This window comes from Alexandromys fortis, unplaced genomic scaffold (genome assembly GCF_014885135.2).
Source record: "Alexandromys fortis isolate MF-2015 unplaced genomic scaffold, M_Fortis_MF-2015_v1.1 scaffold_40, whole genome shotgun sequence".
Lineage (NCBI taxonomy): Eukaryota > Metazoa > Chordata > Mammalia > Rodentia > Cricetidae > Alexandromys > Alexandromys fortis.
The window spans coordinates 2939908-2953891 of record NW_026067966.1 but is presented as its reverse complement, the minus strand read 5'-3'; the positions used below and the strand labels follow the sequence as shown (position 1 = coordinate 2953891).

Sequence of the window (13984 nt, the reverse complement as noted above, 5' to 3'; positions counted from 1 at the left end):
TACGTGCTATGCCGTGAAGAAAACTCAAAAATATTATACTACATGAAAGAAGCCACATACACAGACCAGTTCCTGTGTAATTGATTCATTTGATGCAAAAGGCAAAGAAATAATTTGAGATCTGGGTTAACAGCCAGCTCTTCAGCTCTTCTTGTGAACTGTGCCTTGGGGCGATACCACACTACCACATGGGCCTAAGGACAGCTAAGGAAACGGCTATTTCAGGCAGGGCATATGTGCAGATGGTGAGGCCCTGGTATAGGATTGGGGGTTTTCCTAGAAAAAAAAATGGAAACCACTGGAAGGCTATAAGTCGAGTCGTGGCATAAAGTGACGTGTTCTCAAAGGTTGCTTTGCTGCTTGGTGGGTGTTGGGATGGGATGCTGGAGTTCTTTTGGGGCAACAGCAGGGGCAAGGGTGAGAAGATGAGAGGGCTCTAAATAGGGTTAACTGTAACTAACCCAAAACATCTTTATCCCTTCAGCGTCTGGAGTTTCTAATTTTTAAGAGGGGGGGGGGAAGCAAGTTTCTCTGCTTTTAAGAATATGCACATGATTTTGACCCAGGTGTCTTAGTTGGTTCTAAAATTATGTGATAATTCCAGAAGCCGTATAGATGAGTCTTATCCCCTGTGGTATTGGAAAACATCTGGCAACTTGCCTTGTATGTGAAATTGTAGATGTCTAAGTAGTGTAGAAGGGTAAGTCCAATGAGGTAGGACTGATGTGATCTCTCTGGAAGAGGCAGCTTGCAGAATTCCTTCATGGCATCTTCCAGTTTGGGGTTGGTGACATTTGCATCACATGAATGCAACCAGAACACACGAGAAATTATCTGTGAGTCAGAAGAAGAAAACTATTTTAGCCATGAATCATTTGAGTATCTTCTGTTCAACTTAAGCAAGTTTCAAAATACGACAAGTTGTCCCCAAAAACGAAATTTATCTTTCAAAGCCTCTATCACGATATTTCTTCTTTATCTATTTTCATGGTTATGTGTGGTATGCTTGCCTCTGTGCATGCACCTTTCTATTTGTGTGGGCACACGTATGTGAGAGTGAGTGTTGCACATGGGTGCCCATGCATGTAGGGGCCCAAGAATGTCAGAAACCATCGCCATCACTCTTCCATCTTATTCAATAATGCAAGGTCTGCCAATCAAAATCAGACCTCACTAATAAATATAGTTACTTGCCAACCAGATTTCTTTGAGACTCCCCAGTTTCCACCTTCTGAGCTGGAATTACAGGCAGAACACATACATTCAGGGCATTCTAGGAATTTGAACTCCAGTTCTCAACTTTGTGCACAAGTGCTTAACCATTGATACATCTCCCCAGTAGCATAGGGCACCAATAACTATTAATAAAACTACAGAGAACCTATGCTCACTGCAAGGCAAAAGAAGAGTGATGGGGAAGGCAGGCAAGTAGGAATTTGGGAGGAAAAACGGAATTTTTCTAGAACAATCAGGTATAAAATAACAGAAGAAAAGGTACAAAAGAATAGTAGAAAATAACGGTAGAAAAGGGAGTCAGTCTGGGCGGGGATGACTACTTTAAGACTTGTGTTTGTTTTAAACATTTACGTTTCCTTAATTTGAGGTACAGCTCATTGTTGATGATCATTGAAAGTTATAGTCTTATATCACATCCTCTACAGCTTCAAGAAGCTACAGAGCAAAGAAGAGATGAAGACAAAGAGGAGGAGGAAGTGGTAGTCCAGAATCACAGCTTATGTGAACCGCTGTTCCTAGTGAGTAATGCACAGCCACAGAAGTGTGCAAGGGGAAGGCGGCTCAATGGGAAGGTGAAACAAAGAGGAAAGCCCATGACAATGGCAGTCGCAGAACATCTTCTCCTTTCTTAAAAGCTGGGCATATACCCAAAGGATGCACACTCGTACCACAAGAACACTTGCTCATCTATGTTCACAGCAGCATTGTTTGTCATACCAGAACCTGGAAACAACCTAGATGCCCCCCAACCAAAGAATAAAGACAATATGGATAAAAAGAATGGTACATTAAAACACAATGTAGTTTTAGTCAGTGGGGGCGGGGGAAATAATGGCATCATGAAATTTGCAGGCAATTTCATCCTCAGCGAGGTAACACATACCCAGAAAGATAAACACAGTATGTACTCACTCAAAGTGGATACTAGCCTGGAGGGATGGCTCAGCCGTTAGAGGCTAGGCTCACAACCAAAGATACGTGGATATTAGATGTAAAGCCTATGATACCCAGGCTACACTCCTCAGCCCCAGAGAAGCTAGGTAATACGGAGGACCCTAAGAGGGATGCATTGGTCCCTGGGAAGAGGAAATAGATAAGTCATCCTCAATAAACTGTGATTGGTGGGTGGTAGAGGGGAGGGGAAGGGATGATGGGAACATGAGGGATCGGGATGGTTGAGTTGGAGGCAGGATGGGGGGAAAAGTGATGAAAGAGATCTCTTGATATAGAGGACTACTGTGGGGTTAGGGAGAAGCCTGGTGCCAGGGAAACTCCTAGGAACCCACAAGGATGACCTCTAGACAAGAGTGGAGAGGGTGCCTGAACTGGCCTTTCTCTGTAATCATATTGGTGACTACCCTAATTGTTAACACAGAGCCTTCATCCAGTAACAGATGGAAGCAGATGTAGAGATCCACAGTCAAACACCGAACTGGGAGTGCAGTTGAAGATAAGGAGGAGGGAGTGTATGAGCAAAGGGGTTCAAGATGAGGATGGAGAAACCTAGAGACAGCAGACCTGAGCCTGAGGGAGTTCACAGAGTCTGGACTGACAGCTAGGGAGCCTGCATTGACCGGACCTAGGCTCTCTGCTTCTGGGTGACAGCTGTGTAGGTTGGTCTTTTGTGGGGCTCCTAGCAGTGGGACCAGGAGTTGTTCCTGGTGCATGAACTGGCTCTTTGGAACATATTCCCTATGTTGGGATGCTCTGTCCAGCCTTGATGCAAGGGGGAGGAGCTTGATCCTGCCTCAGCTTGATATGCAATGATTTGTTAACTCTGATTGGAGACCTTACCCTTCTGAAGAGAGACAAAGGAGGGGGGTGGAAAGGAGGTGGGAAGAGGAAACGGGAAGGGAAACTGTGGTTGGTATGTAAAATATATAAATTAAAAAAGACAAAAATAGCAATCAGACTGTGTGCCCTCCTTTCCTCACAAAGGTGTCTTCCAAAACCAAGTACCTGGTGATAAAGTGATGGCTTTGAACCAAATGAGCAAAAGGCGAGATCAAGAGGAAGGAAGAAAGCAAAGCAAGGCGGTTGTAAGTTTTGCATAAGGAAAAAAAATAAATAAACAAAAAGTTTTGCATAGAGAACCAACCACAAGGACACCAGCAGCTTTAAAGTCTGTCGGAGGGAACTTTCCGTGAACTTTATCTAGTTGTGCTTAGTGACTGAGAAAACTGTGCTTAGAAATGACACACTCTGTCACACGGGGCCTTAAGCTGCATGGCTCTTTTGGAAAATTTCCATGACACTTCCAGACAATGGACTTGGAAACAGGATAAAGACAAGATATTTTGAGTGGAAAACTATATTATCTGCTAAGAAGAAAATAACATTATTTTCGCAGGGAAAAAAAAAGTTTGCTATCACCACAAATGTTTCCGTGATTCCACTGATGACATCTATGGCATATGCTAGCCCTCTTCCAGGGGCTTTAACCAAATAGAAGTGAATAACCTGCTTTAGTTATTGCGACAAAGAGTAGACATCTGTGTGCTTTCCTCCTAACCCGGATGTCCCTTGGGATACCAGATACTGTTATTATAGCAGTAGATACCATTACTGCTGGTTTAAGAAAACTTTCTGAGGAGGAAAGGAAAAGCGGGGAACAAAAAAGTGAGAGAAAGGGTAAACAGAAATCAATGAACGGGAAACAGAGTGACATTTCTTCAGAATTTCTCTTCTAAGGCTGGGAATGTAGCTTAGAGGTAGTCCAGTCTCCAGTATGACACACACACATGCACACACACGTGCACACACATACACACACACACACACACACAAGGGCAGGATACCTCTTCAAACTTCACTTAAGATTTAGGCTTCTTTTAGCATTTGTATGGAAATTTGATTCGATTCTCATGCAACTTCCCGATGTCTTATATAGAAGCAATTTGCTACCTCAGCCTCTACCAACTGCCCTTATGTCCAAACAAACCCTTACCTCAGCTCTGTTGTCTGGGATGGGAATGGCCAGCAGCTTGTCAATACTCGTGTTGGACATTCCTATTGCCCTCAGTTCTTCTTTCAGCTCTTCGATGTTTTTAAACATTTCTATTAATTGGCCTGTAAGGCAAACACACACACTCACATACCTCGGTTGTAATGCCACTCTTTTAAGTACAGTAACATAGCTTCTAGACTATAACATAACTAACATAGCTTCTAGACTGAACGTACATGCCTTGCCGGAAACAGATGTTGTCTCCTAGTTTTGGCAAGCTTGGCATCTTTGAGATCTATCTCTGTCTGATTTAGACTTGCTCGGATTATGATGCTGTTAACTTGAGTCAACAGATTGCTCTAAGGTTATAAATTTCCCTGTGATGTCTGCAACCCAAGGTTGATCCAAGGAAAATAGGGTTTCGTCACAGACTTTGATCACATAAGCCACTAAATAAGTATGTCTCCAATTGATTTACCATCACATCGTTTCCAAATGCATTGTAGGCTAGGGTCATATGATATGTCAATTTGGGAATAAATTTGATAAATACACTACATGACATTTGTCTTTAATTTTGCCCAGAACATGATAGTTCATAAATGGTTTATACTTGAATGTGAAATTTCAAGCTCTTTTAGGATGGCAATTAAAATTATTTCACAGTTGGACCTAATAAGGCATGGTAAACAATATTTTTATTTTTTGAAGATTATAACCTCTGGAAATGCCTTTTGTTTTTGTTTTATGGTTTTATTTTACTTATTTTTATTTTATGTGTATAAGTATTTTGCCTGCATGGATGTCCGTGTACCATGTGAGTGTAGTGGCCAGACAGTTCAGAAGAGTGTCAGATACTCTAGGAATTAAGTTATAAATGTTTGTGAAATGCCATGTAGGTGCTGGGAACCAAACCCAGGTCCTCTGGACAAGCATTGTGTGTTTAACCTCTGAGCCATCTCTCCAGCTCTGATTTTTTTAATGCTAAGTGACCCTCATACTTTCTTTATTTTTAGACTTTATGTCTTTCCAATTTTGTGCTTGACTGTTGTCTAAAATTCAGAATGTCTTTCTCTCTAGTATTTAGGTATTATGCAAAGAAGGAATGTATTGCCTGGTGTATCACGCTCAGAATACCAATAGAGAGTTCTCACTTGAGATTTCTGCACACATCTGTGCATCCTTTCCCGGGTTTCTTCTTTTTATCAGATTATTCTATAGAAGGAAACATGCCTCACCCTCCTTCCTACAGTTGACTCGAACACACTTTGCTTTATCTAAAAACCACAGGTAAATGTTGTAACTTGCTAAATTTTGGAAATCTTTTAGCTATAACTTTGTTTCAGATTTCAGTTCCTGCAAGCTCACTGTGTCTGTTTTAGACAAGCAGCCAAATTTGAAAGCTTCGGATTTCCTATTGTCAGGGCAGAGAGAAGAGCAGGTTTGGTTGGAAAGTTTGAAAGAGCCTTTCTTAGACTAAGGCCCGGCGAGCACAGTCATCCTAATAAGCCTTTAGAATCCAGCGGGGAAACACCTGGTTGCTCAGATTCCGCGCTGGTGTTGACGTGCAGCAAGGCCTCTACAGTTGGTATTAACTGTGTGATATTCTCCAAGTAATTCATTTGCAACACCTGTTCCAGGAGCCTGGGACAAAAGAGAAGGATACATTCAAGTAGGCATAATGGGTTTTAGAGACAGGATTTTACTAAGGAAGAAGAGGATGGGAAAACTTACCAGTCCATATTTAGATCAATTTTGCTGGGATCTCCAGTAAGCAAATCCCTCAGTTTCGCGGATACTATATTGTCGTGGTACAGAAAGCCGGTAACAATATCATCGCCCAGCTCCGCTGCTTCAATCAGCTGCACGTGAAAGGCGTGGTCTTTACACAGCCTGCCGAAGCTTATGTTAGAGAGCTGGCAGGATCCCTCTATTGCACTGAACGTTTCTGATTCACAGAGGAGTTCTGTCAAGTTTCGAAGCTGAGACAGCTTTCCAGGAAGGGGAAAGAAGAGAAGATAGATTAGTCATGTTTACTCTGCATATTCAGCAATTGGCACTAAGTAACCAAATTAGATTTGCAACAGCTATTTCTGCCTATGCATTAGTTAGTTGGTGTTGGGCTCTGCGCTATAAGGAAGCACTGCCTTCTGATGCTGTGTGCATTGTTCTTTCCTAAGAATTTTGTGAAAACCTTGGAACCTACTACGCTTGTTTTTCTCAATGGTAGAGACCTGCAGGTTTTCCAAATATAGTTTTAAAAATTAAGGGGGGGGGATAAGGAGATGACTCAGTAGTTTAGAGATCTTGCTGCAAAATACTCAAGGCTGCGGTTCATATCCAAGTAACTGTGTAAGAAGCCAGGTGTCCAGCAAACTCCTGCTCTAAGGTATCAGACGCTCTATGGGCTTTGGCAGGTACAAAATACATAACCCACGCACACATGTGCTCTCCCCCTCCCCAAAGATAGATAAATAAATAAATAAATAAATAAATAAATAAATGAAAACCAAAATAAACCTTTAAAACTTAGAAGAAAAAGTAATTTTATACGTATATTTTAAATCACAATAACTTCAACAAATTTTATATTTAATTTGTATTTTATACCGTGTAAGGACAGAGAGAAGGCAGATTTGGTTTGAGCCTTTGAAAAGCCGTTTCTTCCTCATATCCATCATGGAGGCTATGATACATAGAACAAATCAGAACGGGAAAATAGCAAGTGTGGTGGGGGTGTTCAGGCATTACAAGCCTGGTGTACTGCTGCAGGAGTGGAGATGCTGCAACTTATATGGAAAACAGTATTGTTCTTCCTCACAACTCAAAAATAAAACAAGCATGTGAGCCAATTCTTGGTCTACACTTCAGAGAACCGAAAATAGTACAAAGATGGAGTAATTTGTATACTAATGTGCGCAGAAACCTACTTATAATAGCCAAGAAATAGGAACAACTCAAGGGATGAATGGATGACCAGAATACACATAAAAGTGAAGCAATGTCTAAGGACACACACACATACACACACACACACACACACACACACACACACACACCAATAGGTAAGGGTGTACTGTTGCAACATGGATGAACCTTGAAGATGCTATGCTAAATGAAATCAGTCACTCACAAAGACCTTGTGATTCCATATGTGAGTGACCTAGAGGAGTGCTGTCTGTAAACACAGGAAGTCAAAGAGAGACTGTGAACATGCAGAGCTTGGAGGAGGGAGAAGTGAGGGGCTGGTTAATAGAAAAGATTTCGATTTCACATGATGAAAGGGATCCTGGAGACTGGTTACTGAGCAATACGGATGCCATGAACCTAACTGCACCCTACAGCTGATAATGGCTATGGTCTGAATATTATGGTATGATGTCTATGACAATTAAAGTTGAATTTTAAAATTTAATCAACATTTTGTAAGTTTTTAAGCTGTAGCATGCATTAGCAACTCCATGGCAATAGACCTGGTTTTCAGATGTCTGCTTTGTTATTCCCCTTGTCTTCTGCCTTGTGATCTGTTTAGAAAAACTAAGCACCTTTGTTTCATGGAGATATCCAAAAGAACTTCAACTCCCAAACCCAGAAGAATAACAGACCCAGGAACTCTGACGACCTAAGCTCTCCAATATATTTCTGAACCTCGTTCACTACGCTCCATGTGTCCTCAGGATATGCTCCCAGTTTATCCATCCTGAGGGAGAAAAGAATTCACCTGTGGGAACTCCAGTTCAGCTGTGTGCCGAAGTTAGCCCAGAGCTATTCGTTTTAAGAAGCAAAAAGAGTCGGTGTCATTCACTGTAGCTCAGTTTCCAGTCAGAAGTCACATTTTTAACAGAAATGAACTCTTGCCCGACAGGAGCATAGGTTTGCTAGCCTTTTGCCTCATACATCAAAAGGAAGAAAGGCTGGCGTGTCTTTAGCCAGAGGTTGGCAGTAAGCACAGGAAGGCCACAGAAGCCAATCATTTGACCATCCCAAAGAACCGATATCACTGACCCATTTTTCATAGTTATTGACTTGTGTCTTTGAAAATTCTGATGTGACTTCATAATGTATGCAAATTCCACTTCCTGGCCTTATTGCTATGAGAAAATTCCCATTCTGGAATAGACCCAATCATTCTGCACACTGCAACTACGTGCTTGCCATGCTGTTCTTAACTTTAATTCCCCAATTACTAGATATGTTTAAACCTCTAATGGACGGAGCCATATGTCTGTGAACTATCGCTACCACCTGCCCTTTGATGCTTTATAAAAATCTAAAGTTTATTATTTGCTAATTAAAAATATTTTATGTGTATTGGTGTTTTACTTATATGCATGTCTGTGCACCGTATGTGTGCCTGGGGCCCGCAAAGGCCAGAAGAGGGTGCCAAATACCCTAGAACTGGAGTATAGAGGGTTATGAGCTTTCTGAGGATTGAACTTGTATTAAGAGCCACCTCTTTGGCCTCCTTTTTGAGGCTTTCTTAAGTAAAAGGATAAATAATGTTTGGTCAATGCATTCTTAGCTGAGTTTTGAGAGGCAACAAGCTTCAGCAACTTTTACTGTGTAGAAGCTGAGAACGGTTTTGTAGCTGCAAGGTCAGTATCCATGTGTGGGAAACCAATAAACATCTATAGAGTATAGTCATGGTGGGTGAGATACAGGTTGTAGAAAGAGAAATCTGACATTTAGCTACATTGCTGAAGTTGGTCTGATTCTTTGAAACAAGAATGTAGATCAGGGTGGCTAGTACAGGGGCGCTGAGAAGCATCCAGTCACCAAGGAGGAATCCCCAGATTTTCACAGGTGCCGTAGCTTTATTCTAGGAGCAATACAGACGTTGCACTTGCAGAAACTTTGTGGATCATTGTAGCTTCTTTTCACTCTTTTACTCTTTGGGGGCCCGCCACTCAACTACCAAATAAACACACGGAGGCTTATTCTTTCTTATGAATGCCCAGCCTTAGCTTGGCTTGTTTCTAGACAGCATTTCTTAACTTAAATTAACCCATCTCTGAATATTTATTTTTCTCTAGTTCTGTCTACCTTTTCTTTTCTTCTTACTCCATAGCTCGCTGTGTAGCTAGGTGGCTGGCCTACCTATCCTTTCTCCTGTCTTGCGATTGGTTGTTCATCTCTTTATTAGACAAGTCAGGCTTTTTAGACAGGCACAGTAAGACAGCCTCACAGAGTTAAACAAATGTAATATAAAAGAATGTAACATATCTTTACATCATTAAATAAATGTTCCACAGCATAAACAATTTAACACATCTTAAAATAATATTCTACAACAGAACATAAACAATAAAAAACCCAGTAATAACAATCTTCTTTTAAAGGATGTGTCAGTGGCGCTCTAGCAATGGCTCAGTCTATAAGGTTGCAGATAAGCTTTAGGATCTGAGACTGAATCCACAACACCCACTGGCTACTCACGCCCGCATCCCAGACAGAAAATCCTAAGAGCTTGTTTCCAGCTCACTGAGAGACCCTGATGAAAAGCAGCGAGGTAGAGGGCAGTAGAGGAAGACACCAGAGGTTCTGTTTTGGCTTCTGTATGTGTGCACATGGGCAAGTGAGGACACAAACTCCCATGCTTGCAATCACACACACACACACACACACACACACACACACACATACACACAGAGTAATTGTTAGTAAAACTAGATGTGGTGGCGCATGCTTATAATCCCAGCACTCAAGAAGCAGAGTGGGTTTTAAGTCCAGTGTGTGCTACAGAGAAAGTTCAGTCCATCCAGTGCTATACAGTGAGGTGTTGTCTTAAGGAAAGTATGCAGTAAGCTCGGATTATTGATTTTTCAAAGCTGTAGTAGAGCTTCTGTTTCCTTCATCTCAGACAGAGGTTCAGGCCTATAGCTGGACCATGATCCACAACTAACTCCACTTTCAGCTACGATGGGTTTCCTGTTGCCCAGTGGCTCCCAAAGCAACTGAATGAGAATTTTAATTAACATGACCATGAAGACTCTATAATACCAAGGACATAGTGATAAATCCACAGCACTCCCGAGCCCCTGGATGATAAATAGAGGTGGAGAGGAAATCTATCTCAACATTTAAAAGTGTTATCTGCATTCCTCCCACTATAGGAGCTTCATCTTGTGCAGAGGTAGTTCCCCTTTCTGTAAAGGGGCCTGAGAAAAGGGGGAGGTGGACAGAATGTGTAGGCAAGAGCAGAATTCTGGGGAACAGAAGGACATGTCTTTAATGGGCAGACAGTTGGTGTTTCGGATGGTTCACCCTGCTGGAAGGAATGTTGTGAATAAAGTTCGAGACCCATGGACTTCAAATGCATGCCACATTGGGGACAGCAGGCAGTAATCGCCTCCCTACTTATAATCCTATAGGAGTCCATGCTAATTCTTTCATGGACATGTGCTGAGAGGCAGCTCAGAGAACACAGCGCGGTTGTTGGCATTCTAACTTAGGAACCCCGTTTGTGCACTCATGAGTCAAACCCTTAGTTTTAGAGATGAGATGAAGAACGTCTGATTTTGACAGAGATTCTACTCTAGTAAAGTGATACCCCACACATAAAGTGAATGATAATTCTACATAGCAAGTTCCAAAGGCAGAAGTCCTGCTTCCCTGTGTCCTACCTTACCTTGACTTCCTGAACTGAGCCTGGCTGCCTTACCTTGACTTCCTGAACTGAGCCTGGCTGCCTTACCTTGACTTCCTGAACTGAGCCTGGAAACTGCCTCCCATCTGTTCTCTCTACTGACACCACACAGAGGCAGTGCTGTTTTTTGAGGGTGGGAGTTGTTTGTTTAGATTATTTCGGACAAGGCCCACTTAACTTTCTTCCAGTCTAGTCTCTTTCTAAAATGCAAAATTTGCCTTCTTCATATTTGATGCTTTCAAGACCAAACTCCAACTCCTTTACTAACACAACAGTCTTCAGGACCTGTGCATGGCCTCCCTCCAAAGCACCTCTCCTGCCTTTCCCATAGTTATCTTCACCTTCCTGTGACTCCAAGTAACCTCCGCCTGTCTCTGAGGCTCATGCCTCTGGCTTTTGAGAAACCCAGGTTTCTGTGTCTGCAGTGTTTGAATGTGACCTACTCCCACACAGCCTTCAAGCTCAGAGTAAGTATTATATTCTTGGCCAAGTTTCTTCCTTTCTTCCTTCCACCTCTGTAGCCCGCAATCTGAGCTAGATGATGGCCCATCTGTACACAGAACCCCGTCTGTCTGCATACCACAGCACGTATCTCACTGTGTTGCAACTGTGACTCTGCCTTCCTACCTCTCCTCTGGCTGGATTAGAAGAATTCCGGGGAAAGAGATTATGTCTTATAAATAAAAGATGAAGCCATTTCAAAGGAAAAGAAGAGATCCTAAAGTGGATCGTGGATGGTAGAAGTCTTACATGGGCTGCAGAAGAGGGAGGCAGGACCCACTTTGTACGAATCACAAGGTTATTTGTTATCTGAAAGGGACTTTTACCCAGACTTATCACTGAGAGTGATATCATAGTTCAATATAAATATAAAATGAATGAAGGCGGCGCAGATGTCTGGAAACAAGGGAAAGATGATCATCTAAAGTCGCAGAAGTGACATTTACGCTGATTCTTGAAAGTTGAGCAAGAGCTTTCTGGGTAAATGTGTGACTTTTTTCTCATTTGCATAAATTAAGATAATGCTAAATTAAGTACATTAGAAAATTTGATTCATGTAGAATACTGGGGCTAAAAGGTAGGTAGTCTAATGAGCATGTTTATCTGTAATATACATGGACATAATGTTTCGCATGCCTGCCTAATTACAGCTTGTTTACCGCACAGCAAATCACTTGCTTGCCCTAAATAAACCACTTCTAATTTAACTTTATCCCAGGCTACATAAATCCAATTAAACTGCAGTTCTTACTAGGAAAACTGTTTTCAAAACTCACTACAGTTGCTTTAGAAATGAAGTTTGTGATAATCTGCACACTGAGATGAAGGAGCACGACCTGGTTTAAGCTTAAATTATCTATGTTTTTGGTCCCTTTTCCCTCTTCAGGATCATGCATTTTAATATATGACTTATTAGTTTCTAATCTGATGACAAGAAAAACAGATCAGTTAACTTTTGAGACTTTTGTGCACCAGCAGGTCTGAATACAAAAGTAGATTTAAAAGCTAACAATGGAACAAAATAAAAAGATACAACAAACTCCCAAGTCATAAAGCTCAATAAGATAACCATATTATGACATGGTCATGGGTGAGCATTAGCACCGCGACTGGGCTCTTATGGATCACCTTATGTTGAGGCAATACTGAGAACCATTACGCAAAGCCAAGCCCCCTTGTCACTGTGTGACCAGAACAGACTTGCTGGGAAGCAAGGTCGTGTGCAATGATCAGATATTTTAACTTAATCTTCCGAGTGTGTCACAGAGAGTGTTGTGGTTGGTTTATTTACTATTTCCTTCCATGCTTACCTTGGATTTCAGGACCTCGGGAAGTGGAGGGAAGTCATCCTCATAGGAGCCATTTTGAAGAGAAGGTTTCTTGAAGCGAATGGTGGACTGCAGACGTCTTAGATTCTCTGCAGGGGCGGGAGGGAGAGCCACTGTGAGAACCACAGGGTCACAGGGTGACGTGGGGAACACATCTGCAAGAGACTTTTCTCTTGATTTATCAGCAAGGATTTTTTAGGATAATATTGTAGCTGAATATAAATGTAAAATGAGAGAAGATTAGCCTTTCCTTGAACCGTGTGGACTATCGAGTTCGTTATTTCTAAAATATTCACAGATACGCTGCTTTAGAGGCAAATAAATGTTTCTAGGAAAGCAGCTGCACAGCTTTGGGTTTTTGTGAATTAAATAATATTTTTATTTCTGGCTCACTGGATTGGAATATGTGGAAGGGAAACTGTATAATCACTGCATCCATGTGTCTGTTTTCACCCATAATTGATTAATGTCTGGGAAACAAACTCCAGGCCTAGATGTTTATTGTAATGTTTACTTGGTGCTGTGTTTCATAAACTATTTGGGTGTGTGAAAAATAATGTATGTGAGATAGTGGGAAACATTCGATTTGATTACAGTCTTTACGGTTGCTTACATAAGGTTTAAAAAGTTGAAAATTAAACGTGTGAAGGTAGGGAGTAATCCTCCACATGGAAGCCTTTGCTCATGTAATATGTGAGAACTTTGGAACTCTTGAGTTTCAGTCTCAGTCTTTCAACAGCTTCGGAGCACGAAGGACACAGAAAATGTCGCCAAGGGTTGAATGAGCTCTCAAAGACTCTGGGATCTTGGGAAGTTCATCCAGGTTACCGTCATCACATTGTCTAGACTGAGACCATTCTACCAAAAGTGGTTCAGGTGACCACGGGGTTAAAGTAGCAGAAAAGGGTAGCATAATGATATTAGGAATTCTATCTTAATATTAAATAACTTAACTAAAACTAGTATAAATATGAAAAGATGTTTGAAGAACTCTTCCTTCAATCAGCTCGCGTCTTAACTCTGTAGAGCAAAAGCAGGAAATGTGACAAGTTCGGAGTATCACCTGGTGACCCCCTGGCCAAGTCATCAGTCATATTTCTTATGCAAGCCAGGTAGGGAGAATAGGGACTACTTGATGATATGTTTAGGATGGCGTCTTCAAAATTTTCCAGTATCAGGAGCCTGTAAATTAGAAGAGAATATAGAACTAAGCAACGTCATTTAAACTGTGATTTGCTTGCTTGAGGATCCTGCTGTATAAAGGCAGGACACCTCTGAGTGCATGCTTGGGTGTGTGTGCATGCGTGTGTGCATGTGAGTGCATGT

At 41.6% G+C, this 13984-nt stretch overlaps 1 protein-coding gene across 1 annotated transcript in view; it reads right to left on the bottom strand.

Moving 5' to 3' along the window:
* The window catches only part of Abca12 (ATP binding cassette subfamily A member 12), a 161768-nt gene that overhangs the window by 61876 nt on the left and 85908 nt on the right, over positions 1–13984 (bottom strand). The window contains 6 exon segments of the mRNA XM_050154267.1: positions 661–834; positions 4184–4305; positions 5718–5827; positions 5918–6174; positions 12641–12747; positions 13722–13840. Of these exon segments, the coding sequence (XP_050010224.1) occupies positions 661–834; positions 4184–4305; positions 5718–5827; positions 5918–6174; positions 12641–12747; positions 13722–13840 (889 nt within the window).